At 43.0% G+C, this 27,408-nt stretch overlaps 1 protein-coding gene across 2 annotated transcripts in view; it reads right to left on the bottom strand.

Moving 5' to 3' along the window:
- Sdk1 (sidekick cell adhesion molecule 1) overlaps positions 1–27,408 on the bottom strand; it is an 892,505-nt gene that overhangs the window by 193,049 nt on the left and 672,048 nt on the right. For both annotated transcript variants that reach the window (XM_063234098.1, XM_063234100.1), the window contains one exon: positions 23,030–23,166. In XM_063234098.1, the coding sequence (XP_063090168.1) occupies positions 23,030–23,166 (137 nt within the window). The remainder of the gene's footprint in view (positions 1–23,029; positions 23,167–27,408) is intronic.

Below are 27,408 nucleotides of genomic sequence, written 5' to 3'. Positions count from 1 at the left end.
AATCTGGCATGACCTCAAGCACCCGCTGCTGGCTCCCACTTGGTGCGCAGTGATGTCTGGACTACATTTCCAAGTGCAGAGCAAAGTGAGATGCAGAGTGGGAGATTCATGTGGAAATCCACCCATCTTGCTCATTCCTCTGAGGTGGTGCTGTGGTCCCTCTCACTCATGCTGGAGATGATCCAAGAGAGCTGATGCAAGACTTCCTGCTAGTGTGCTGGGCTTTGCTCAAATTGCAGACAATGTCATCAGCATGTCACTCCCACACAGGGAACCAGAGCCATCTCTTAAGACTCCTGAAGACCTGTGCTTGGGACGCACATGGTGGTGTGGCCTGTGGTGTGGCAGTGCATTCCTTGAGCCCATTAAAACATACCCAGCACTTGGCTCCCCACAGTCACCAGAAAGTGGCCACAAATTGCTCCAAAGTGAAAATGAGACCCCCAAAGGCAACTTCTGTTGAATGTCACACAGAGATGCCTGTCATTAATGCAGAATGTGTTAACTTGAGTAATTCTTTACCACAAGTTAAACTGTGTTGAAGCATGATGCCAGTTGGACTACAAAGATTGAATCTTTTTAATTATTTCAAATAAAGCTGCTTCCAAAAATGGCTTTCTGGGAATGTAGTCTTCCCCACCAGCTGGGCAATTCTGTGTTCTTGGCTCTGGCTTTCCGGTGACATAGATAATCACAGTTGATGAGGATCCCCTCTCTTTATGTTTCCTTTGAAAACACACTTCATGTACCTCCAGTTAACTGAGGAAAGACCTACCTACTTTTCTTCACGCTGGAGTCTGACAGCCTCCTCTCCATATCAAGCAGCTCATGGTAACCTGGTTTTCCAGGTGGCTCTCTTACAAGTGAGGGCTGCTTGTCACCACAGAGTACAAGAGAGCCTTCCCTAATACCATATGGCTGATACGGAGCAGGGTCTCCCTTGCCAAGCTGTTTTTCTATGGAAATAGTCTTCATTTCAAAGACAACTGGTGCATGGCAAGAAAAACACAGAGACTGCATGTTGGTAAAAATGTAAATGGTTATGAGCTCTTTCACTTAAGAGTTTGATTTTGTTTAAACTTCTGTAAAACTTAGGGACAAGTCAGAACTGCAGTGACGTACTATCTCAACTCATTAGGGTAGTTACTATCAAACAAATTAGAAAATCACAGGTGTTGGTGAAGATTTGTATACCATTGATGGGAACTTAAAATGGTGCAGCCATTATAGAAAACAGTATGGCACTTCCTCAAAAAAGTTAGAAATAGAATTGCATCAGTTAGCCATCATTTAACTTCTGAATATATGCTCCAAACAACTAAAAGCATTTTTGCACTTCCAGGTTCGCAGCACCATTATCTACACCAGCCAAAAGAAGGAAGCTAATGTCTGCTGCTGATGGATAAATGGACAAACAAAATGTGTACATCCATGCAAGGGAGTATTCTTTAGTTAAAAAAAAAAGGAATTTGACTCATGCTATAGCATGGATGAACTTTAAGTATATATAGTAAGTCAGACAAGTCAGTCACAAAAGCAGAAACACTATGTAATTCCAATTCACAGACAGCAAAAAAAAAACTTTAAAGAAGTTATAATGTCCCCAAAAGCCTCATATATTCAAAGGTGGGGGCTTTTGGAAGGTGATTGGATCATGGGACATTACTGATTAATCCAATTATGAATCCACAGCTGAGTATGCTGGGAGGAGGTGAGGCCCAGTGGGAAGAGCAGGACACTGGAGGTGTGACCTGGAAGGTTTTTTTTTTTTTTCCCTCCTGAGCTCCTTCCTCCTCTGGCTGCCATGGAGGGAGTAGCTTTTTGTCCACTGTGTCGCTCTGCCATCTTGTTTTATATTATAGCCAGCCAACCTTAGGCTGAAACTGAGTCACAATATATTTCTCCTTTAATTTGTGTCAAGAACCATGTCCTAGCGATTCAAAAAGGCTATGAAATGGGTGCAGAATTTCACTTTTACTGCATGAAACAGTTCAGGAGATGCATGTTGGTAATGATCACATAATAATGCGAATCTCCTTGATATCATTATACTCTTAAAGATTAAGAGGGTAAATTTTGTTGTGTGTATTTTACCATGAATTAAAACCTAAAACAGGTGAGAAAATGGAGAGAATGCTACAGAACTCCCACAACTACTTGTGTATGAAGTCAACATTGAGGGTACTTGCCCACAAGCAAGTGGTCTGGTAGGCTGGAGTTTCACGTGTTGGCCTCCCCTGGAGAACCAAAAAGAGATCAGGGGCAAGACTCTGCTGTGTCCCCTGAAAAGATGCCTTGGACTTTCCATGTGTCCTGGGCTCAGCATGGCAGCTCTACATAACCTCTTGAGTTCTGTGACTCCCCTGGTCTCTGTGTTCCACGGGTCAAGCCAGGTCTGAGGTCACCAGCTCCAGGTCACTGGAGCTCCACTTGCACTTCTGTAAACACTCTTTAAAAACTCCCCCTCAATCATTCTCATTCAAGAGTGCCATCTGTTTCCTGCAGAAGCCCTGACTGCAGCACTCCACAAAACTTATCTTTTACTCCTCTTCCTTTGGATGTCACAGTATCTAGAAGGGAAAGACTCATCTAATCATTCAGATAGAGTCAGTGACAGTCAGTGCAGGAAAGAACAAAGTCAAAAGGATAGTTGTCATGATCAATTGACTATAAGGATCTATCAGGCCAGGGGTGGGGGCAGGAAGACCTCAGGATGCTGCCTGCTGTGGTCTCTACCAACTCTCACACTGAGGTTGGCAGGTGGTGTTGGGAGGTGGTGCTTCTGAGAGGATTGGGGGCTTTAAGGATTAATGCTTTCCTTGCAGGAGAGAGTTCTTACTCTTGTAGGACTGGACTGGTTATCTCAAGTGCAGGTGATTACAAAGAGAGTAGGCATGTCCCCTTGGTCCCTTTACCTGTACCCACTTTCCCTTCTCCTTCCTTGCCATTTTGTAACACTGCTGGGATCCTCATTGAATGCCACATCAAGCTATTTGGACTTTCCAACCACTAGAAACATGAGCCAAACAAACCTCTTCTCTGCATAGATTATCTATCCTCAGGTCTATGGCCACACAAAGTCACATTAAGACACCACTTTTTCTGCCCTCAATGCCACCCTCTGCCCCTTGTGACCCTCAGCCATTTGTTCATTCAGAGTGTAAACAGCTCTTGAAAGTCTATAACCTGACTTGAAGGGTCTGCTGCCCAGTTTGATTTGACAATGGGGCCTATTAATCTCCTCTGTGTCTCAGGCTCTGCTCAGTTCTCTGGTTAAGGCTACAGAATTCTTTATTTATCCTTTTTCTTCCCTACTAGAAGATAAAAGATCTGGCAGGAAAAGAGATTAAACTGAAAACTAATACAAATGAACCCGATCCATCTCATGGGCACTCTGATTTGTAGCAAAAAAAAAAAAAAAAAAAGTACTTTGGGAAGAACTTGCCTATTCACAAGCTTCAGAATTGCAAGCTTGCTGAGAACTGTTAAAATTTAAATAGAAGTCTGTTCCTGACAATCAATAAGCAAAAGGCTTTTAAAAGATTCTTCTTCCATCCAGTCCTCACAAAAGAATGTGACACAATGCTTGTCTGAGGGGCTGGGATATAGAAGAATCTTTTGATGAAAGCAACCATCCCATAAAAGTTTTAATATCTCTTTCCTCCCTTTTGGAGCTCCTCTTGTGCTTCTGATCTAGGACATGAGGACTTTTAAACTGCCAAACTGCTAAACAAACCTCTCTGCACAGAGAGGGACATCAGTCATCTTGTGCCCAGCTGTATGGCTTAGAACCCAAGAGGACTTAATCACTTCTCCCTGTCTACTGGCTCTAATGCAGGGAGGCTTTCAGTCTTAGGAAATGTACCAGATGTTTATTCTGATTAAAAAGAGCACTACCATTTTCTCAATTAATGGTACCTGATGAAGGAAAGTGATTTTGAAGGACAATGATTTTGAGGGAAAATTAGTCCTAATTGATCGAAGGATTGTCATTATTGAAACCTGGCAATTGCATATCAGTGCAGGTCTGGAAACACTTTTTTCCTTATAGTTGGGAAAACCAAGGTTTATAGAGTTGTAAATAATTTCTCCCAAACTTTACAGGTGGGAGGTCATTGACTTATGGATCAACCTTGACTTCACCAAAGGAGACTGTAAGGCTTCATACGATGCTGTGGGATGTGTCCCCACCCCACATGCATACATAAACACATACCTACACTCTCTCTGTCTCTGTCTCTGTCTCTGTCTCTGTCTCTCTCTCTCTCTCTCTCTCTCTCTCTCTCTCTCTCTCTCTTTCTCTCTGATGTACTCTATGAAGAAACAAACAAATCTGAAACTGAATGTGAGTCAAATTCAGTCCCCAGGCAATAAACATGCAGGACTAATTCACTGTCACTATGATCCCAACTCAGGATGAGGGAAAATCACAAGAGAAATGTCAGGGCCTCTGTCCAGGTGGGGGAGGGCAGATCAGTGGGGGATTCTGCGGATTAAGAGACACTTGAGAGTGCTGTGGGTTTAGTTCGGTGGTACAAGTGCTTGCCTCACATTTGTGAGGTCATGAGTTTGAACCATGGTACCAAAAAATAACAGAAACAGCAGAGATGAGACAATAATACAATAGGTGGACCATGTTTAGATCTGGATGTCAGCAAATCAAGTGTAAAAAAATTTTTTAGACAATCAGGGAAATACAAACTGCAAGTTCTAGATAATATTAAGACTTACCATTGATTTTGTTGGGTGTGATTTTTTTTTAGTTGCTTACGGAATCACATAAGAATGAAATAACAATATCTGGGATTTCTTTTTAACATTTTAGCAAAAAAAAGAGGGATAGAACAAGCGATGAAAAATGTTAATGGTTATTGAAGACATATTTTTGTGTCTACTTAAGACTTTTTATAACAAAAGGTTTTTAGATAGTGACTATTTTGTCACAACATTGCCAGCACTGATAATTTATAACAGTGTTAATTGTCCATTTGGTTGATAAAAAACATAATTTCATCCATGATATACCTTGTATTTTATTTTAAAAAGTATGAATATTACTTCATTAAAACAAGGCTACTTCCCCCAGACTACAAAGTGCAAGAATTAAAGCATAAAATTTATTATTTTTCTAATTCTAATTCCACTGTAGTTTTGCTACAATTATCTTCACATTGTATCTCTTATAATATGAATATTGGATGATATTACTAATGTCTACTTACCAGATAAACCTCATTAGGATCTATTTCATTCACTATTTGATCCTCAGCAGTTAGAATAGTGCCCAACAGAGAATAGGAACTCAACACCCATCTGTTTGGCAAAAGCACCTGCCACACTGTGGTCCTGTTGATGGCTCTGTGTATCCACATCCAGCCTTCACACCGACTCTGGGTAGATGGGACTGTCTTCACTTGCACGGGAGAAATGGCTGGTTTTAAGCTCATGGTCTCTCCTTCTATCATTAACGCAGTGGGTAAAACTTCTGAATAAACTCAGTTGTGTCTGTTATGTGTCTCACTGTTGCTGAGGATTAAAAACTAGGAAATTTAGGGCTTGGTCACAGAGATGGTGGAGAAGCTAAGCAATTCTCCTGGACCAATGCTCACAAAGGCCTTCTCAGTTTCATTGAGAGAGAAAGTCTGATGTTAATCAGAGGATCTTTTCTACCAACTAGCCTGTCTTTCTAGACAAGGGATGTATTGAACCCAGGGCCTTCACACTCAGCTACATCTTCAGTCATTTTTTAATTTTTTGAGACAGGTTCTCACTAAACTGGTGAATTGCCAAGGCTAGCTTTGAATTTTTGAACTTCGTGCCTTAGCCTCCCGGAACGCTGGGATTATAGGCATGCACCAACACACCAGACAGGACACTGATGTTTTTAGGGTGACACTACACATTCAAGACAGTGAGAGCTAGCCCAAGGCACTGATTAAACTTCTCTGTGTTTGAAAGCATCAACGGTGAGTCACATGAACAGTGTGTACCACTGATGGGGTGAGTTCAGGATGGTGCGCTATTTCCTGGTCTCCCTTCAAACCAATCCACTCAGGGGAGAACCATCAGACTTATCCCAGTCAAACAACATTCTGTAAAATACTGGGCCTGTCCCAAGACCATCAAGGTCTCACAAATAAGGAAAGTCTGACAAATTGTCCTTCAGGAGGAGGATGAGAAGATGCAATAACTAAATGTCACATGAGTCCTGAAAGGGATCCTAGGATAGAAGACAGGAGACATGGAGGACATCTGGAGTCAGCATAGACTCCAGATCATGATGATGCACCAATGTGGTTTTGTTAGGGTGGCAAATGTGTCACACTAATGAAAGAGGAAGATGGCTGTGGGCTGCATGGAGACTTTACCTTCACCATAATTCTGTAAGCCTAAAACTGTTCTAAAAATTTTTTTTCATAAGAAAAAAAGAAGGCCTGTGAGCAAAATGGCTGTTCTGGAACCAGGCAGGAGAGGGGAAAGTTATTAGGCTCTCAGTGGAACCTGTACTGGAAAGTTCTGTGATCTTTGCAAAAGAAATTAACAGGTAGATGTGTGTGTGTGTGTGTGTGTGTGTGTGTGTGTGTGTGTGTGTGCCTGCAAGTGTACAAGTGCACATGGGGATATGTGTTTGTACACACCATATATGGACATTTTAGTCTGCATATGTATCCCCAGCCTCTTGTAGCTGGAAGTTGAAAACCGTTCAAAAGCAAGTGAAACTGTGTGCTTGTTTTGGATTCTGGCTCTCTGGAGGATGGGGTACAGGTTCCCAATGGCTAGAGATCTCCTGCCTCTGGGAAGGGAGCAACAATAAAGGATGGAGATCTAAAAGCCACTGTAGCAGTCAATGTATACACTTTTGGTAGGGCACGTAGCTCACATCAGCCCCAGAGAAGTGTGAGCAAAAGACCTTAAACTTTTGGCCTCTGGGCTGTTATGGCCTTTGCCAAGGTCTCAGTAGTGGCCCTTCCAATTTTGTGCTGTCTTTCTTAATGAAAGCTCCAAAACTGTATAAGCCATGCAAAACCTGGATTATACAAGGAACTGTCTACCTGCCTTCTAGACCCACCATAAAAGTCATACGAAATGATAAATTTTATGTGATATTTTTCTGTTTATGCATTTGTATGTACGTTTGTATATCTATACATGATATACATGACAAAAAGTAATATAAGCTCTTTAGCAAAAGTTGAGAAATTACAAGAAAAAAAATGAAACAAGTACAGGCTCACAGTGCAGGTATTTTAAAAAAGTATTCCCATGGTTAAGTTCTTTGTGTGATTATCTTTAAGTTTTTAGGAGACTTCAACCTATGGTTAGTGGTCTGCTGGATGAGCTATTGTGATTAGCCTGGTGGAGGAATAATGCTTGCTTTACTACATTAAAGGGCCACTAAATTACAGTCATTACATGATTAGAGATATGCAGTCCTAGTCTCTGCAGAGTTTACTGAGTGGGGCAGCTGAAAGCCAGCCTGTCCAGGCTGGAGCCCAGTCCTACGTACAGACCACCCGGCTCAGAACTTTGCTCCTAGCCTACTGAAAACCTGCCTTGGCACTGAAAGAGAAGTATAATATTAACCACTGCCACAAAGGTTAAATGGTATTTTCTGTATACTTCAGGCTTTAAAACTATTAAAGGAATGGAAGGAACATGATTTTTAGGGGACTATGGACTTATAGTATTTGCAGAATGGACAATCCCCTTATAATGGACCTGTGAGGGCCTTGGGTGGAGTGACTCTACCAGGGCATCATACATAAATGTGTACACTCATATATGAAAGCATACTTGTGAGACATCTGCTCATGGCAACCCAAAGAGATGAGACTGAGACCACAGGAGGGACAGGACATATGTTGCTGAGGATACTTGAGAAAAAGGAGGCTTAGAAAAGGCAGGACAAAGCAGTAGGAAGTAGATGGATATTTCTTACCTAAAATCTACAGTCTTACAGCTAAAAATGTATCAAGTTTGTAGCTTAAAAGTTAAGAAGCAGAGAACTGAGGTTTTAATGCAGTGCATCAAACTTACCAGCAATGGACATGGCCAAAGTGACCCAGGAACAGGCTATGTGAATATGAAGGAATGTGGCCTTCAGAGCTGTAGATGAGGACATCAAGGGTGGTTCTCTAGAGGCTTGGGCCTGGCCTGACCACAAAGAGCAAAGGGAACTGGACACATCTGAAGTTTAGGGAAAAGCAGACTTGGTGGGAAGCCTCATCATGATGGTGGCAGAGTAACACCTGCAGCAGGTTGCAGCTAGATTAAACCAAGGGTAGCAAGCTATTGGAGTGAATGGCTGTCCTTGGATGGAAGGTGGGGACCAGCCGTAGGGACCACAGTCTGTGGGTCTACTCTGGTCTTACTGAGTGGTCACCACAGACAAACATTTTTGGAAGATTATGTCAGTCTGCAGGATAGGCTTGGGCAGAGTCTTCCAGGAGGTGATTACAACAGAGGATGTGGGGTCCATGCTGGAGTCTGTCCCCTCCTCATCTCGCTTTAGAGTAGGAACCTAACTGAGAGTGAGATCCAAAGAACTTACCCAGCCCTTCCTCAGCTCATACCATGATGACTGTCTTCCCTTTACAAATGCCTGTGACAGGCATTGTCTCCCTGGGTGCATTTTAAAATGGGAGCAAATGTTATTAATGCAAGGCTCAATATGCAAAATCACAAAGGAAAATGAGCTAAAACATGAAGTACTCCCTAACAACTCCGAGGCTATCAGAAAATACTTGTGTGCAATGTGTTTCAAAGACAGCATTGAAGTGATGTGAAGCACACAGAAGAAAGTCTCTGCCGCTTTTGCAAGCAAAACAGCACAAAGCCCATCAGCTTTTAAGTGCATAATAGCAGATGTGGATGAAGATGTTTAACATATTGTGTGGTGACAGTTGGGAGCGGATTTGATACCAGAGCAAATGAGCTCATGGAGTGCGCTGCACACGACAGCGGCAGGATTGCACATGAAAAGATACCTGTGGCATCAGAAGACAGAAGTGAGCCACAAGCCTAGAAATTCTTTGTTGCAGGGAGAGCCCTCTCCCTCAAAGATGCCGGGCAGGGGGCTTGGGAGGATGTTCTCCTGAAGCTGGTCTTGGCAGCTGATATAACTAACCAGGCTTCAGAAGGCAGGGATAGATGGATACAAAACAGAGCAGACCACTGTGACACTAGAATGTTCCATACTTGAGGGGGGAAAAACTGCCTTAGGATATTGCTACTGGAAGCCCAGGACATTAACTCAAGTGTACAGCTCCTGGCAGGCTAATCAGTGCTCTGATCACAGACCAGTGCTTCTCAGGGCCAGGCCTGCAGTTCCTAGTTCTCTTTGGTCCACCTGAGGAAAAAAATCAATCAGCAACTCAAGAATGGGCAATGGTCCTACATGGTCTTCAGCATCCCCTCCCCAAACCTTGAGTCTCACACTGTTTTCTGTATACCGCTGCCAGGCTGTTTCCATGCACATTCCCTTACTCAGTAGCCCTGTGAGGCTCTCTGGTTTACGGGACTTTGGCCCAGCATTTCAGTCCCTCAGTATTTCTCTCAGGTTTCCCTTTTCAGCAAAGGATACAGGCTCAGCTGCCAGCAACATACCTTAATGGCATGTTGGAAACTCTTCCTTTGTATGTCTGCTAGCATTTCTCTAGTTGCAATCAGCGTCCATTACTGTGTACTTTAAAATGCATTATTACACAGAATTTTTTGTGTTTGTAGAATGGATCATTTCAGCCCTGCCTACAGTTTCTCCTGTCCCAGAGAACCTTCTGCACTTGTGAACTCACATGCCAGAGTATCTTAGTTACTTTCTCATCACTGGAACAAAATATCTGACAACCAAAGTTAGAGGAGGAAAAATTGATTTTAATTCACAGTTTGAAGAGGTTTCAGTAAACGGTTGGTTCTAAGGCACCGTGCCAGAGGAGAAACAGTCTATGGCAGGGTAGGCAGGAAGGCAGCAAATCTGCCTTCCTTCTTTTTTCTTTATATTCCATCTGGGCTACAAGCCTACTTATTGGCATCATTCACACCAAAGGCGAGGCTTCCCATTGTCCATACCCAGAACAATCTAAACCAATAGGAGGATGAATCTAATTATCATACCCATAATCTACATTTATACATACTTAACACACATTCACATATCCTATATGCAGGCACATCCCAAAAGCCCCACCTATGAGCACATGGGGCTTTGGAGAGACATATAAATACAAGTCACCAAACTGGTCATGTCCCAGACACCCAACACACTGTCTTGCAGCCAGGCCTCCCCAGCCTGTGCACCCCATGAGAATGGTAACCATCCACATCCTATCTTTCCTACATTTAGCTCAAGGATAGCTTCCTTAACCCCCTGAAGGTCTGGTTCTCAGGACTGCCCTGAAACTGTTTGTTTACTAGCTTTTTAGGCCACCTATTGTGTTCTTGGATTTGGTGTTCATTTTTGAATGTGTTCTTTTCTGTCTTTCAAATTAATGACACACTGTATCTGTGTAGCTCCCTGTGAGTAATGCTCACAGATAGAAGTGACTACATGATTAGTACATTTGCCTTAAATCACCAGATTATATGCCACTAGTGGGTGGGTAAGAAGAAAATAAAGACTTTGGTTTCCTCTGAGGCTGCTCTTAAAAATGTTTATGTATTACACAGTGTGTGTGCCAGCATGTGTGTATGTGTGTGTGTGTGTGTGTGTGTGTGTGTGTGTGTGTGTAGAAAAAGAGATCTCTTAATTTTTATCTGTTTGTTAAATTGATAAGTTGCCCAAGCTGGGCTCAAGCTCGCAGTCCGCCTGCCTCAGCTTCCCAGAGTGCTAGGATTACAGGGATATGCTGTCATACCCAACTGCAGTCTCCTACTTTTAAAGACTTAAAGATTTTCTAAAATGAAAATGTGCATACAATTGGATAGTAAAATAAAAATAAATTCAAAATCATGTGCTAAACACTGGGATTGGCTTAGATAATTTTGTTAGGGGCTCAGTTAAGCACTGGGCTTCCTGGCAACCAAAAGAAAAAGAAACATGTTGAAGGGCAGAGTTCAAAGGAAATTCCTACTTTTTCCAGCAGAGACATTGGCTGTGTGGAGCACAGATGACCAGAATTCATGTAAAAGATGCAGAAACAGTCTTCACACTGGATGCTTCTTCTGGTACATTGTTTAAAAAGATGAAGACATGATATTAACTCTCAATTTCCAGAAGACAATGTTTTTATCTGAATTAAAGAAAACATGCTGATTCTAGGCTGGAGTGTTGGGAAGCCATGGCTGGAGCCATGGATAGAGATTGAGTCCCTCAGAGCATCAGTCTGTCCTGACATCTCTCTAGAAGGGAGGCTCAGGGAGTTCATGTGGGAGCCAGGAACCTGAAGAACACACTCACAATGAATTCTCCTGTGCAAATTATGGGTACTCCCAAATGTAATATGTAGTTATTTTAAGAATAATTTTCTTAGAAATAACAAATTTCTCTACATGATTTTTAAAATCCTAAGAGTTTGAAATGGGAGGAATGTATTATGTGCTAAAAAATTGCTTTTCCAAATCAATATTTTATTCACTTACATAAAAAACAGGTAAAACCAACCTGTGGTGATGGAATTCAGAGAAGCACTTGCCTCTGAAGTAGGAAGAATGACTGGACAGGGACACAGTGAATGTTCTAGAAGACTGAAAAAGATTTGCTTCTTGTTTGAAGCATGGAGTATACGGATACATGTATTTGCAAAACTCACTTAAGATATCTGTAGTTTATGCTATGCAAATTATACCTCAATAAATAACAAAAAATCAATATTGTACAGGACAATGCAATCCTGGCAGATATTCTACTGAGATCAGAGGAAAAGCAACAAGAGATACTACCACACTAATTATTATTTAAAATTATTCTGACAACCCAGGATGATAAGAAACAAAAAAAGAAAAATAAATTTTCATTATTTAGAGAAGATATGATCATCTACTTTGAAAACCAAGAGGATCAACAGAAAAGTCATTAGACTATGGAAAGTGTTTGAGTGAAAAACAAACACTTAAACATCAGTAGCTTTCCTGTGTTCCAACAATAAGTATTTAGAGTGAAATGAGTAAAATTCTATTTACAATAGAGTGAGACAAAATCTTAAGGCAATTTTAACAAAAATATATGGACCCCATGAACTTGAATATTCAAACCACTAAACAATACAAAGAGACATGAATATGAATGGAAACACGTATCTTCTGGATGGAAAGACAGAATTACTAAGAAGTTTGTTCTTTTAAAACAGGTTTACTTTGACTAAAAACTCAGTGGGACTACATTTTGCTTTTCTTTTTTTGAGACAAGGTCTTACTATGCGGTTTAGGCTGGCTCTGAGTTCACTACATAACCCAGCTGGCCTTAAACTCATGGAGATTCTCCTTCTTCAGCCTCCTAAGTGCTAGGATTGTAAGTGTGTACCACTACACATACCTCTCAGTGGACTATTTTTGCAACTTCAAAAAATAGTTCTAATTTTTTACTGAAAAAAATAAACAGTGGAAAGAAAATAATAAATTTTGAAAAGATGAAGGAACTTGCTATATATCAATTATCAAAACATATTTTGGAACTAAGACAATTATAATTCTATAAAACTGGTAGTAGAAAATCAGACGATGCTCAGCGTAGTGGCACATACCTGTAATACCATCACTTGGGAGGTTAAGGCAGGAAAATCACTACAAATTCAAGGCCAGCCTGGGTCACATAGTGAGTTCAAGGCCAGCCTGTAATGCATAATAAGACACTGTCTCAAAAAAAATCAGATGGTGAATCAATGGAACTAAATAAACCTCAGGCTTTTTAATTAACAGATTCCTTTGGTATATAAAAAAAGAAACATCATAAATAAATGGATTATTTACCATGCTAGGAAAATGAGATCATTTAGAGGAAATTTTTTAAAAAATCATATATTATAATACACATTACATCTAAGTTCCAGATGAATTAAAGTTAAATATAATAAAAATTAAATTTTTTAAGAGGTGAAAATCTATGCTATTCATTTTATGTTTGATACAGTCATAATACCCAAACACAAAAGTACTGTAAAGGAAACTATCAATATATATAACTACATAGGAATCAAATACTTTTCCACATAAAAAAGAATGTACAAAAATTAAGGATAAGAAAGCAAATTGAAAAAATACTTGCCACAAATGTACCCCCCCAAAAAAAAAAACACCCTATGGCCTGGATAAAAGAGTAGTGGAAAGGAATTTGCAGAGAAAGGGTGACTAGTCAAGTAACTCGGAAAAATGTGTTCAACAGTATATCATAATCACAGCAGTGCAAACTCAAATAACTACCAGAACATCTGAACCTTAGAACCAAAATCCTTCCTGATGGAAGACTATCTTTGCAAATTTAAGGTAGGGAGAGTATAAAATAGTGTCCTTCTAGATAGTCTTATTAGAGTTTCTATCCTGCCTTTGCTGATGCCCTAAGGGTTTATTGTAACTTGACACCACGCAGTGTTAGTGAACCTACAACACACGTGCCGCAGTGGACTGTGTAACATTGAAAGCTCTAAAGTTCGCCATTTCTACAGCACCAAGGACAGCGCCTCTCAGAGGTGACCAGACAGCACCTCCTAGAGGATAGATGGGAGCTGCGCTTCCTAGAGGTGGAACTGGGCACAGGGCCTTGTAGTGAAGGAGATAGGCTTGGGCCTCTTGCACTTTTGGCTGAGATGGGATTGACTGCGTTGGGAGACAGGACAGTGCTCAAGACCAGGGTAACATTTGAGGGCAGATGCTAAGTAGGAGTCAACCAGACCAATGCAGAAGGTCAGAAAAGAGTTTTCAGACATGCCATGTTCTAAATAACTGCTATGGTTGGGGAACTATGGGCAATGTCCACAACAAGCAAAGTGATGAATATGATAAACCTGGAGAGGCAAGCAGCAGTCAGATGAGGCACGGTGCAATTTGCTATGCTAATAAGCCTGGACTTTACTCCTTACACTATGAGAAGTTTTATACAAGACAGAATTAGATTACCAATCTGGTTGTAGGTGGGCAGTAACTAGCTCCCAGCTGTGGTAGATGGAAGGCACTCTTCGGGGGAACTCCAAAGCAATGATGGGGGAACTCCAGGCTTGCTGCCCATTACCCCTGAGGCCGCCTCTGCAGAGAGCACTGAACAGTTCAGGCAGAGAGTGACTGGGCCAGCTGTGTACTTTATGTCATTATCCCTGAGAGTCAGTAAATGAGTTGTTGTGGAGGACACATCCCCAGAGCAGCACAATGGACTGGGAACTGATGAGCATCAATAGTCAGAGAACCAAGAAAGACAAAGAGCTAGATTAAACTTACAAGTAAAACCAACAGAATTCATTGATACATTTATGAGGAAAGGGAATGGTGAAGGAGACAAGAGTGGTTTCCATCTCTAATTTAGATGAGTATTTGTATATCAGTATTTGCATTTCTAACAATGTGTTGTGGGAGACAACTCCACTGACTCCCTTTGAATCCAAACAATTATTGTGGCTTTGATTACTTGGAGATTCATTTCCTCATACTGATATGTAAAAGGCTGACTAGGTTATTTCCTTCTCTCTTCAATTGGCTTTGACCTTTGCAAATAAGGCTAGCCGAGGTGCTGATACGCAAAATCTATAGCCATCAGACATCCTTGTTTCCTCCCATAGTGTTCTCCACTATACAAGATTGAGCACCCAAGATGTTAGAGCAAACAGCTCTGGGACTGTTAACTGGGTATGAGCCTCAAGATGGGAGGCTATGACTCCCCAGGGCACAAGAGTTTGCGTATCAGAAACCAAAGCAATAGCCCCCCCAAAACAATTCCACTGCTACTTTAATTGGTTATGTAAATTGATCCTTCTGCATATCTTTATCTCTGCAATTTACAGGATGCCAATCTTGCACCTTCAGCAAGCTCAAGTTACTCACATAATTCCTACCATCCTCATTATCACTCATCCCTGAGCCATCTCCTTCCTGACAAGATAATAAACGCTAGGAGAGGCCAAGGATGGAGGCCTTTGTCCGCATGTTCTCACCAGGATTGGACTTAGGACCCGTTGGCTGCCCTTAACTTGGAATATGTCATGGTGTTTTTACTCTCACTGTAGGTTGCATTGGTGGTGGTAAATAGGAATTAACTTGCTTGGATTCCAATAACATCTCAATGGGATTACTTTTTTATTTATTTATTTATTTATTTATGTCTCTTTCCTTTTTATCGGTACTGGGGATTGAACTCACGACTGCCTGCTTGCAAGGCAGACACTTATGCCGCAGAGCTAAATCCCTTACAAATATAACTTTTTGGATTGTGAAGAAAACTAGACAGAGGATTACAATAGTTGGATAACTGATCTTGATATTTGGGTTTACAATAATGTATTGAAAGAGTTGCTGGCCCAGACCGGACACTTTAACCAGGAAAAGCCTCAGCCAAGTTAGGGGGCTCCTGCCTCCCCCGCCCCTATAGATTTACCTGTAACCCTATACCCCCATCCCTAAGAACCTGTCCCTGGTGCCAAACGTGTGCCAATAAAATACCTGTGCATCCCTAATGCCCCTTGGGGTCCACCCCAGACAGAGGCTACTTATGGGCCTCACTCCACGTGTTCGAGAGGAAGAAGAAGAAGAAAGAAGAAAGAAGAAAGAAGAAAGAAAAAGAAGAAGAAGAAGAAGAAGAAGAAGAAGAAGAAGAAGAAGAAGAAGAAGAAGAAAGGGAGAGAAGAAGAAGAAGAAGAAGAAGAAAGGGAGAGTGTGTTCCAGAGAGAGACCGCCGGCCCCGGGGTGGAGATGCTGCGCCCTGGGGCCGGGGGGGGGGGGTCTCTCCCCGCATTCCCGAAATAAAGGTTACTTATATTTTATACTCCTTTCCACCACTCCTTTCACGGTCCTCTTTCCCTTTCCACTCCACTCCTTCCTTCCTTCCCCATCCTCCCCTTCTCAGACCTAAGAGATGGTGCCCGTGACTCAACAGCAGGTGAGAGACTGATTTTCCCAGTTTTTTTGGTCCCCTGCTGTTCAAGATTCTTCACTTCTACACTCACAAATCCTATCCTCCACTGCTGTTTCTCAACCAACACCCACCAGGTGAGTAACTCCCGGGAGACAGCCACTAAAACAGGCTCTTTGTTTCCCAGCCCCCCCCCCCCCCCCCCCCCGTCCCGCACGCCCATTGTTCCCGCTCCAGAGGCGGTGCAGCGTCGAAGGCGGGTGGGGGGGCCACTAGCGGGCCCCTGGGGGGCCGACATGGTGACTCTAGCCGCGAGCCGGGCCCTTCCCATAATCACGTACCCGGCCCGGCCTGCCCATGCCCAGCTCCTCTCCCTCCCCCCTCCCACCGCGTTATAGCTCCCTTTGTTTCCCAGTGCGCGCCAACCCACCCCTGCCACCGCCTTTCTGCCAAGATTTAAATGAGACCAGACAATAAGAGATTCACATAAAACTGCTCTAGATTTTAAACAGCTTTTTTTTTCGCTCTCACATCGTGTTCCAATTCTGTGGGCCCCACAGTTTCGGCCTCTCACCCAGCCTGTTCCATGCTGCACCGGCTCATTTGAGCCGATCATTTCCGCCTCTGGCAAATACCCGCAAGACTATCCGCGCCGCGGCCCCACGCGCAGCAGCCCACGCGCCCCGCGCCTGCCGCCGCATCCCTGCGCCATGCCCTCCCACCCGCCATCGCCGCCTGGGAGCCGTCACTTTCACAGCCCACGCGGGCCCGGTGCGGCCAGTGAGCCTTCAGAGCAGAGCCCACTCCGCTTCACACTGTGCATCTCCCGCTGCCACAGTGCCGCCCTCGCCCCGCCCCACGCACGGGCCCCGCGCGCAGTGGGCCATGCCCCTGACCGCGCCGCCACTGCCTCTGCCCCGCCTTGGCCGCAGCCCCGCCCCTCCGGGGCGCCAGACACAAGCTGCAGCTGCCATCTGTCTGTGACGCCAGGCGTCACTTCTGGCCACTACTATGGGCCTCCAAGCCCCACCCCCTTACGCAGTCGCAGCAAAAATACGTCATTTCCCTGCGCCGCTTAGCGCGTCATAGTAAGCGTCTGGGTGGGAACTCAGCTGCCCCGCTAGCGTTCGCCCCGCCCACTCTACATGTTCCTTGCCAGCCCGCCCCTCCGCGGCGCCGGCACACAGGCTGCCACTGCCGCCCCACGGCACTGGACATGCACCAGGCACGTGCCACGGCCGCCATAGTTCCATGGCGCCAGGCGCCACACGCCACCTCTGATCACTACTGCAGGCCTCCAAGCCCCACCCCCTTACACAGTTGCAGCTCCCTGCACCCTCTTAGCACGGAACGGATGGCATCTGGGTGGGACCTCAGCCTGCCCCGCCTACCATGTCACCGCATTCGCCCCGCCCATCTCAGGCCCCCCCCCTCCCCGCCTGCTGTGTGGTGGTGCTCATCCCGTCCCAGGCACAACTCTGCTCTCTTCCTACAGGTGCTATCTCAGCATCTCAAGCTGCCTTAAACACTGCGCATTTCCAAAGTCTCGCGGCCCGCCCAAACCTTTTTTACAATTCAGTTCCCCTCAAGAGAGGCTATTTTTTTCTTACAATTTTTCTACCATTTATTCACTATTACTGGCCACCTGATAATTTTACCAGCCTGCCTGCCTTATAATCTTAAATGCCAATATTAAGCTCCTACATACTTAATTCTACAGATAACTTTTACTGTAGTCCAAATCTCAAACAAAAAGGCAAAACTTGACCTTCAAACCTTATAGAGATCTTAATATGTTTTTTTCATATTTTTAACATTTGTGACACTTGGAGTTCTGAGACAGGTAAACCTACACAAGGTGGAGCTGCCTGGCCCCTCCATGGACCATGCTCAAATGCAGCAGAAGACATTGGGCAACAAAATGCCCCATCCTGGCATTCTTTGAGACCTTACTCCAGGGCTGCTGGACTGTCCTAGCCACCAGAGAGTGGGTAAGTCATCCTAAGTTCTAGCCCTCACAGGAAATGTCGACACTGCCAGATTTGTCACCAACAGAAAATCGCTGCTGAAGACTGAGAAGACTCAGGGCCAGCAGCCCCCTTTGTGGGTGTCTGTCTCAGAGTCCAAGTTCCACTAAAACTCTCAAGGTAAGACACTCTCTATATTCGTGGACATAAGAGACCACATATACAGAGTTCTTACTGAGTTGTTAGGCTAATAAATCCTCAATGTCTCATGGAGTATTAAAGGTCAACCTATGCCAGTTACAAACAGGGCCTATCTTTATACAGGTCACAGTCCTAAATCTTAAAATGCTTTTATTCCCTTTTAAACTGCCATTCTGGTTTCACATCACTCAGGCCCTAGATCTAACCATCCTTTTGATACTCATCTCTGCCTTATGACTCACAGGTTGTCATGTTTTGTTGTCCAGTTTGATTCTTAATTTCTTACATTCTATTAATGATCATTTCTGTATCAGGACTCTCTAACAGGATTGCCTACAGACTCCAACGTCATATATATCAGAGATAAGCCTTACCTACCTACCTTTTAACTTTTATGCTTTCATATGGGGGAGTAAACACCTCTCATAACTTCACTCCTCCTAATCCCATGTTTAATTTTTCAGAATTCTGCCTTGCCACCTCAATGTCATCCTGATAGAATAACAGGTCTAAATCAAAGACACCTTTCCCTCTACCTCACTTGGGTCCATAAATATGACAGTGTCATGTCTCCTCATAACATCTTGTCTCTTTGTTTTTTCCAGTCTAACATACATACATTCACCAGTGAAGTTGCCCTGGCTAAAACACCTAACATCAGCGTCTACCTGGGAATCATCCCGTCGACTCCCCTAGACCCCAATACAGCGCCCTCAGCCAGCAGGAAGTAGTTACAGAGAGAAATCTTCGCCCCTTTTCCTAATAATCATCAGATGGGATATGAAAGAGTTGCTGGCCCAGACCGGACACTTTAACCAGGAAAAGCCTCAGCCAAGTTAGGGGGCTCCTGCCTCCCCCGCCCCTATAGATTTACCTGTAACCCTATACCCCCATCCCTAAGAACCTGTCCCTGGCGCCAAACGTGTGCCAATAAAATACCTGTGCATCCCTAATGCCCCTTGGGGTCCACCCCAGACAGAGGCTACTTATGGGCCTCACTCCACGTGTTCGAGAGAAGAAGAAGAAGAAGAAAGGGAGAGTGTGTTCCAGAGAGAGACCGCCGGCCCCGGGGTGGAGATGCTGCGCCCCGGGGCCGGGGAGGGGTCTCTCCCCGCATTCCCGAAATAAAGGTTACTTATATTTTATACTCCTTTCCACCACTCCTTTCACGGTCCTCTTTCCCTTTCCACTCCACTCCTTCCTTCCTTCCCCATCCTCCCCTTCTCAGACCTAACAGTATGATACAAATGCATTCATTCAGGATAAATTTATGAAAAGGAAAATCAGTACTGTTATAGAAATACAAAATGAACAGGTACCAACAATTTCAGTTTTCTTAGTAATTTATGAGGGAACCAGTAAGATGTTACAATTGTAGCAAAGGAGAATTCAAAAAACACACATCTGTTGATGATGCTAAAATGAATTTACAAATAGATGCACACTGGTCAACATTCAATTACACTTTTATATTCTACAGGGTAAAATTTATTGCATCTACTTGCATTCCTATGGACAAGAATTATCTGTATTACTGTTAAGTAAGGTTTCTATAATTTACAGAGTTGTAGATGGTCCAAAGACAATGAAAAATGCAGGCTTAAGAAATCAGATAATTGGATGGATACTAGATGAGATAACCAAAAATCTGTTCTGGATTTTGTCCTTGTTACTTTTCTCACTGTTTAAAACAATACCCAACATTCACAGGTTAAAGTAGGAAAGGTTTATTTTAGCTCATGGCTTGTAGAGCTTTCAATCCCTTGTTGGCTGGCTCTCAGGCAGGGGGTATCATAGAAGAGAAAGAGTTTATGACAGGGCAAACAGGAGGCATCAAGCAGAATTAAGCAGTAAGTAGTAGTTGCAGCAGTAGCAACAGCAACAGCAGCAACAGCGGGCCTGCCTCTCCTTTTTATCCCATTCAGGCTTCCAGACTTTTGGGTGATGCCAACCACATCCAGGGTGGGCTTCCCTTATCCATCCCATAAATCCCAGCATTACATCCTTAATCCTGGTATCACATCCTAATCCCCATCTATGAGTGCATGAGGCTGGGGGGGGGGACTTCTAGATACAAGCCATTACAGGTTCATTTCAAAGTTTCTTCAGCAATTTTTTCCTGACAGTTTTCCCTTCTTTGTGGTCATCATAAAACTAAAGAAAGTTCATTCTTAACTACAACTACAAATGTTTTAGAGAGTGGGACAAATGCTATCATAACTCAACAGAGTTTTCATACTCTTTCTAGGGTCCTGGCTATCAAACCATGAAAAATCCCTGCAGTATCTTAATGTATCACTCAGGATTCCCACTGCCATTTGGCCTGACTCTCTGCATTTCTTAGCCCACCCATCAGGTACCTTGCATGGGGCTCTAGGTTATAGCAGTCCCTCCCTGTGCCTTCAATTCACTAAGAGGCACCTGGGACAAAAGAACCATCAAACTTCAGAGAGCAAACCACAGGACACCAACAGAGAGAAGGTCAAACAATAGAACACAGGGTTTCTACTCTAGTCAAGAGCATGGATAAATGCTCAACTGAAGCTCCAGAATTCTGTTCTATAAAGCTCCAAAGAGGCCCTTCTTTCTGTGGTGCTGGGAATGTTGTGAGGGGAGGTGTTATGAAGCACCAGCCTCAGTCATTAACCTATGTCCTTTTGGTCCCTGCAGGATCCATGGTTTCCAGGAGAATAACATCTCCTTCTGCCAGAAGGAGAAGCTGGCCACAGAGACTCCCTAAGTAACTGGGCGGACAGACTGCTAGATGTGGTTATTTAGCACTGTCCACTTGCAAAGCTGAGTGTAGGCTAAATGCAATTTTCATTTTAGTATACTTGCTGCTAAGCTATTCTTGCTGGCTATAATTAACCAGCATGTTCAGTTGCTTCTTAAGGATACTCATTCCTAATAAAAATAAAAACCTGATCATTGGCTCCAATGATGGATCAGACCTTCTATTTGCCATATCAGGAAGGCATACAATGCACCAATTGGCAGAAGCATGTACCATTTTAGCCAAGGCTACAGACTTATACTATTGACATCAAGGATAGCCAAGAGACAATCATCTCTTCCATACTCAACTCTTTGTGTAACGACTCCTGAATTAAAGCCTCTAAAGGCAAAACAGCTGGCATGTCATCCAGTTCCATGACAGATCTCATCAGGAGACTCAGAGGCTTCTGAGAACCAATAATATCGTTGCTCCTTTTTCAGTGAAATGAAGCAAACTGAACACTTACAGGATGTCCAACATGTGGCAAGCACCAAAGAGTAGTGACACCTGGACTGGGGGTGCAGCTCAGTGGTGGAGTACTTTCATAGCTTTTGCAAGGCCCTGAGGTCCATCTCCTGTACCACAAGTACAAAAAATAGTGGCACAGACCCTGAGGGATCTACCTCTTTGCCTTTCACAGTTGAGGCTGATCATTTAATCTCTGCAGTACTGCACTCCACAGACTGCCTGGCATAGATCAAGTGACCCATCCACCTTATTGAGCGACAGATGGGTGAATGGATGAATAGGTGGGTAGATGAGTAAGTGGAGAGGTGAATGATCACACATAAAAACTGTCTCTGACTTAGGCAAAATGTCTGACTTCTTGAAAGAATGAGTCATGTGATCTGTTGAGAAAATAGGTTGAGTGGTATTTTGCATAATACCTTATTTGATATAAACTGGGGAAAGTAGAACATTTTCTATTGAAAAATGGTCTAGCATTGTAATTTAGAGTTTGTCATGGGGGCTATATCAGAGAGATTCTTGTTAGTTCATTCGTTGAATACCTACTAAGTGCTAGGGGCCAGGTACACAAAGGTGAGTAGAACCCAGTTCTTGATCTCAGGGAGACAGATGCCCAGTGGCTCTGCACCTGTCACAATCACAGACCACACAGCCAATATGCTCTCAGTAAAACTTATGTTCTTGAAGGATATTTTAAATACATAAATAATTATATATACCCCTTCCCCATAAGAAACAATGGTCTGGAGAACAAAGGGAGAAGATTTTGATGTAGAACACAAAAGAAGGACTCTAAGACTATCTCTGTAGTAAGATGCTAGGTGGGGCAGAGGGCAAAGGGCTCCTGGCTCTGGTTATAGTACAGAAATGAAGAATTCTGGTAACAGGATGGAACAGCTGCAGTAGAGTGAGGAGAACAAAGTCAGGGTTAAAAGCTTTAGATAATAGTTTTAAATCTTAAGTTTATGATGTCTTTGTGACCACTGGGTAAGAATGTCCTATCACAGGACTTCATGGCTGGAGGTCTGGATCAAAAAGAGGCACATGTGTCACCAAGGGAAAAGTGGCCATCATGTCACAGGGACACAGGAGGTTTCTCAAGAGGACATGCTGGGAAAGTAGGAGAAGCTTGCAAGCTTATAGAGCATGCCATGGACCAGCAGAGGGGCAGAAGCAGGGGCGGCCAGCAGGCAGGAGAAAAGCCAGATTGCTGGGTAACTCAGGAAGGAGCTGTCTAAAATAGGAACTGATCAGAGGTTTAGGCAGTGAGGATGAACAGGTCTGATCAATACTTGGCACCATGTCTATACCAGAAAGAAATCCCAAAGATGTGCACCATTGTTGATATGAACTCTCAATCAGCCCTGTAAGAGGCACCCTTGCTCCTTCCCAAGTGCACTCTGTTATTCTCACACCCAAATCCTTACAGGAGCTCTCTAACAATGCTTCCTGTCCTTGTCCCAGCACATGTTGCCTTCCCCTTTCCTTAAGTGCGAGCAATCCATAAGGCATTGTGATATTTCTCCAGTGGTTGTAGGTTTGGACAGTTCTAAGCAGTGAAGCTTAAGACATCACAAGCTCAAGAGGAAATCTCATGACCGTTGAAAGCAATATTTCTGTTCTATTACTCACTGTTTTCAGACAGCTCCACAATGTAGTGAAGAACAGGACTGTTCCCATCGAAGGGCCGGACCCAGGAAAGCACCACGGCATGGCTGTGTGAGGGGCTCAGGCTGGCCAGGAGGTTCTGAGGTGGGTGGGGCAGTTCACTGGAATGAAGGAAGTGAGGAGAGGAAACACACTTCAGACAGATGGCTGGCTGGGTACTTATGCCAGAGAGGCCTAGTGTGAGGCCTGGGAATAGCAGACTTGAAATACACCGAAAACCCAAAAACGACTCATACCTCCTCTCCCTAAAAAGGAACAAAGTCCAATCCAATCACTCTTGGTGTCACTGTGTTTTCTGAACATAATTTGATTGAATCCCTGTGGTACAAAACAACTAATGCCACCGCAATTTAAATGGGGCAGCATGTGTGCACATTTTTACATGGTATATTATTTAATAGAGAAAATCTGGTCAACAATTTTTTTTTTAAATAACCAGAAGCTGGTAATGGGAATTCAGCAAAGCATATATGCACAGGAAAAGCTCTGGCAAATATGATTCGATATGAAAGTTTTCCCAATAGCCATTTGGAGTTACTAGCAAAAATGCCCATATGTGTTCCTAAACAAACTGAGTTGCCTCATTTATTGACAGCATGAGGTTATATTGTCATTCTGTTTTTTGTAGATAATGAGGGTTTGGGGGATGCACTTAAAAGGAAATGTGGTAAAAACACTAAAGAAAATCCCATGGAAACGGTAAATAACACATTAGCAAGGCAATAAAATGGAAATGCAATTAAAGCAAATAAATTCTAAAGAGAAATTCCTAATAAAAAAAGTTACTGGGATTTACTGGTGACAGCTGCAAACCCTACAGTGTAGTGTGTCCCAGCCATGATCTTGCAGCCTTGAAGTCATGAACTGCACAAGTTCAGCATTTAAACATTTATCTCACAGGTCTGAGAGTAGCACCTGCCCTGTGGTACATTCTAGATGGCTTCCCCTTCTATAAATGCTCCTAGGCAGTGTTGGATTATTGGGTACTGTTTTATTCACTAACTAGTTTAGGTCTTTCTCGGACATTAGTTATTGCTGAGCTATATAGGTCAGAAAAAGTCATAATTAAATTTGAGATTTTTAATTTAAAAAATGTACTCATTATACTTTGAAATTTATTAAGCTGTTCTGTTTCCAGCTACCTATGAAACACAGCTCTCTCTACCCCATGCATACCATTTATAAACTAACCAATATTTCTCATGTAGATGGCAACTACATTGTACATTATTAGCACAGTAAAGCATAAACCTGAACCTGGAATGTTATCTTGTTTTTCCCTTAACTGTGAATTAAGTTTTAAATCAGAAAGGGGTTATTATTTCTCTTTGAGCTTTCCAATAACTAAACTGCATTAGAATTCCAATAAAAACCAATATAGAGGAAACACGAGGATAAAAATCTCTATCCTAACTCTTCCAAGTCCCATTTCCTCTTTTTCTGTCAGTATGAACTGGTTTTATCTGAAACTAAATGAAGGATGAAACAGCTATATCTGACAACAAACCAAGGATAAACTTGGATAAATATATAGTGAATGTTTGACTTTTTAAATGTGCATTACAATAAAAGACATAATGCCATTAAACTTCCTTAACATTCTCCTCTTTGCTTCAGATACACGTCTCCCATCGTTTTTGCCACTTTCTGAAGTAGTTCTCGGAATCCTTTTTCATGACTGTCTTAATGAGGTATGATAAAAAAATAAGGTGGGGCTGGGGATTTAGCTCAGCGGCATAAGTGGCTGCCTTGCAAGCGCGCAGCCATGAGTTCAATCCGGGTACCGCCAAAAATATATATATGGTGAACGCTGTTCTACAATCAAGTAACATCTAATGGAAAGGAAGGCTCGGGTGCATTCTCATCCACCTCCTTATCTGGACCTGGCAATATGTAACTTCTAGCTCTTTTTCAAAGTCAAAATGATAATGAAAGGAAAACATATGAATCAACCCAGGACACTAAAACAGCAAAACTAAAGCACAACTAAAGACACTCATGAAAGAGAACTTATAGAACTGCTTCAGAAAGTAGCAAGAGTGATGGAATTAATGTGTTCAAAGCAAGAAGTATTCTGAGGGAATTCACTGTGATGTGTCTTTTACTGTAATAACTTAAAACATTTTAAGCATTCACTGTATTTTAAAAAATATTACCTTGGATATTCAAATAAGACTGCTGGTCTGAGAAAGAATTTAGCTGGTCTAAGATGGAATTCTATGCCTTGAAATAGCATGATGAGTGACATTGTCTTTTTTATTTATGGTGGGTCTCCTGACCACATCTGGGTGTGTGTTTCTGAGGTGACTAGTGTGTCCCTAAATACTTATGTTGGAAAGACACTCATGTGATTAGAGGATTGGGGTTTCAGCCAAAGGTATTTGCACCAGCTTTTGACTTTTGGAGACAAGGGATTAAGCTCAATCATTCCCCAGTGTTTCATGTTCCATGAAAAGCCCTGGACACTAGAGTTAACTTAAGCCTCCATGGCTGGGCATATACAGAGACCAGATGAGGGCATGGGACCTTCCCAGACCTTGCCTCATTCATCTTTTCCTTTGCTTGGTCTTGACTTTTCTCCTTTTTAAGAAAATGATCTTCTACCTACAGGACTTTTCTGAGGCCTGGGTGGTAAACTGAACTGCAGGGTATAGTGGGAAGCCATAAGTTTCAGTCAGCTGGGCAGAAGAGCCAGTGATCACCCCCCCCCAAAGACATAGAGAAACCTTGGGAGTTCACAAAGTGGCCTTTTATGATAGGACAGGAAACAATTCAATTACACATGTCAGGGGGATTATTGAGGGCCAACTGTGAAACATGAATAATTTTCCCACTAAAACAAGTGCTTCTATAGCCCATCCTTCTTGCTAGTTGAAGGTGTACATAGCAACAAATAGCATTTCTTTCTTTTGAGGCTGGAGAGTTTAGGGAACTGTGGCCCAGGTATGCTCACATGGTTGGTGGCAGTGCCAGTCTACCAAGTCCCTGGACCGTGTATATGGATGCTGCCATCTCAGGAAGTGATTGCTGTGGTCAGAATGGGTCCTGACTTTGCCTCTCAGCAGGCAGAAGTGATCACTAAGAGGATACTGAGCTTGCTAATGGGAGACACATTGAGCAACAAGGACGGGAGCTGTAGGCCTGGGATTAGGGATTAAAAAAGATTTCTACAAAGAGTTTAAAAAAAGACTTAACTTAAAAACAAAGTGTCATTAAGAAACTTAGTTTGGGAGCAGAGTTCCTGAAACAGAGTGCTGATTGGCTTCTTGAGATCTCTGGAAGCACTGAATCTTCAGCCACTGATGCCCTTGGCTCAAAGCCCCACCCAGTGTGATGCCCTAGTCAGCTGCTAGTTTTACACACTTCATGGGACTGAGCTGGAATGGGGTTTATTTTTCCTAGGTCTAGCCTCTGTCCTATGTGAATGTTTCCCAACATTTGTTTTATGTCCAACATTACCTGTTTAACTATGCAAAATACCTTTTTTTCCCTGATGGTGGTAATGTTAATTGAATCCAGGGCCTTTGCATTGAGTTACATCTCCAGCCCTTTAAAAAAATTTTTTTTTTAAATTTTAGACAGGGTTGACTACCTTCAGCTTCAATTTGAGAGCCTCCTACCTCAGCCTCCTGGCAGGCTAGGAGTAAAGGTATGCACTACTATGACTGGCTACAAGGAATTTTTAAGTAGATATTGAAAGTATAAACCAGTCCTTTAAATAAATTCTGGTTATCTTGGAAATTAGGGTTTGTGAGATCTTGACTAACCTGCTAATAGTAGATAAGTGGGGCTCTAATATACTCTGAACCCATTTCAGAAAATCTTATCTAATAGGAGAGGATTATATACAGGCAGTTCTCTGCCAACTTAGAAAGGAGATAAATGATCTGCCTTGACTCACAGACAGTGATACCCAGATGGGTGACAAAGATCTTGAACAATAGAAATGAAAACCAGTGCTGATTCACTGTGCAATGTAAAGGGAATCACCATCAGGCAAATTATACCATAATATCAGAGATTAAAAGTAATAGCAACAAAAACCCAGACTACTTGGGAAGGAGACTGGGCATGGTATTTGTGAGGAAAACGGTTTAGAGGAGACAGGGAGAGAGAGAGAGAGAAAGAGAGGAGAGGGGTGGGGGGAGAGAGAAAGCAAGGGAAAGGGGAGGAGAGAGAGAGAGAGAGAGAGAGAGAGAGAGAGAGAGAGAGAGAGCGAGAGCACATGAGAGCCAGCAATTGGTGAAATTGCGGCTGTGGGGAAATTGCTTACGCAGAAGAGGGTCGGGGCGGCATTTTCCTTATAAAAAGCATTGCCCAGCTTATGCCAGAATGACAACTCG

This window comes from Cavia porcellus, unplaced genomic scaffold (genome assembly GCF_034190915.1).
Source record: "Cavia porcellus strain 051 isolate PalLab524CR breed Dunkin Hartley unplaced genomic scaffold, mCavPor4.1 scaffold_23, whole genome shotgun sequence".
NCBI classification, from domain to species: domain Eukaryota; kingdom Metazoa; phylum Chordata; class Mammalia; order Rodentia; family Caviidae; genus Cavia; species Cavia porcellus.
This window is presented reverse-complemented; position numbering and strand designations above follow the sequence as displayed.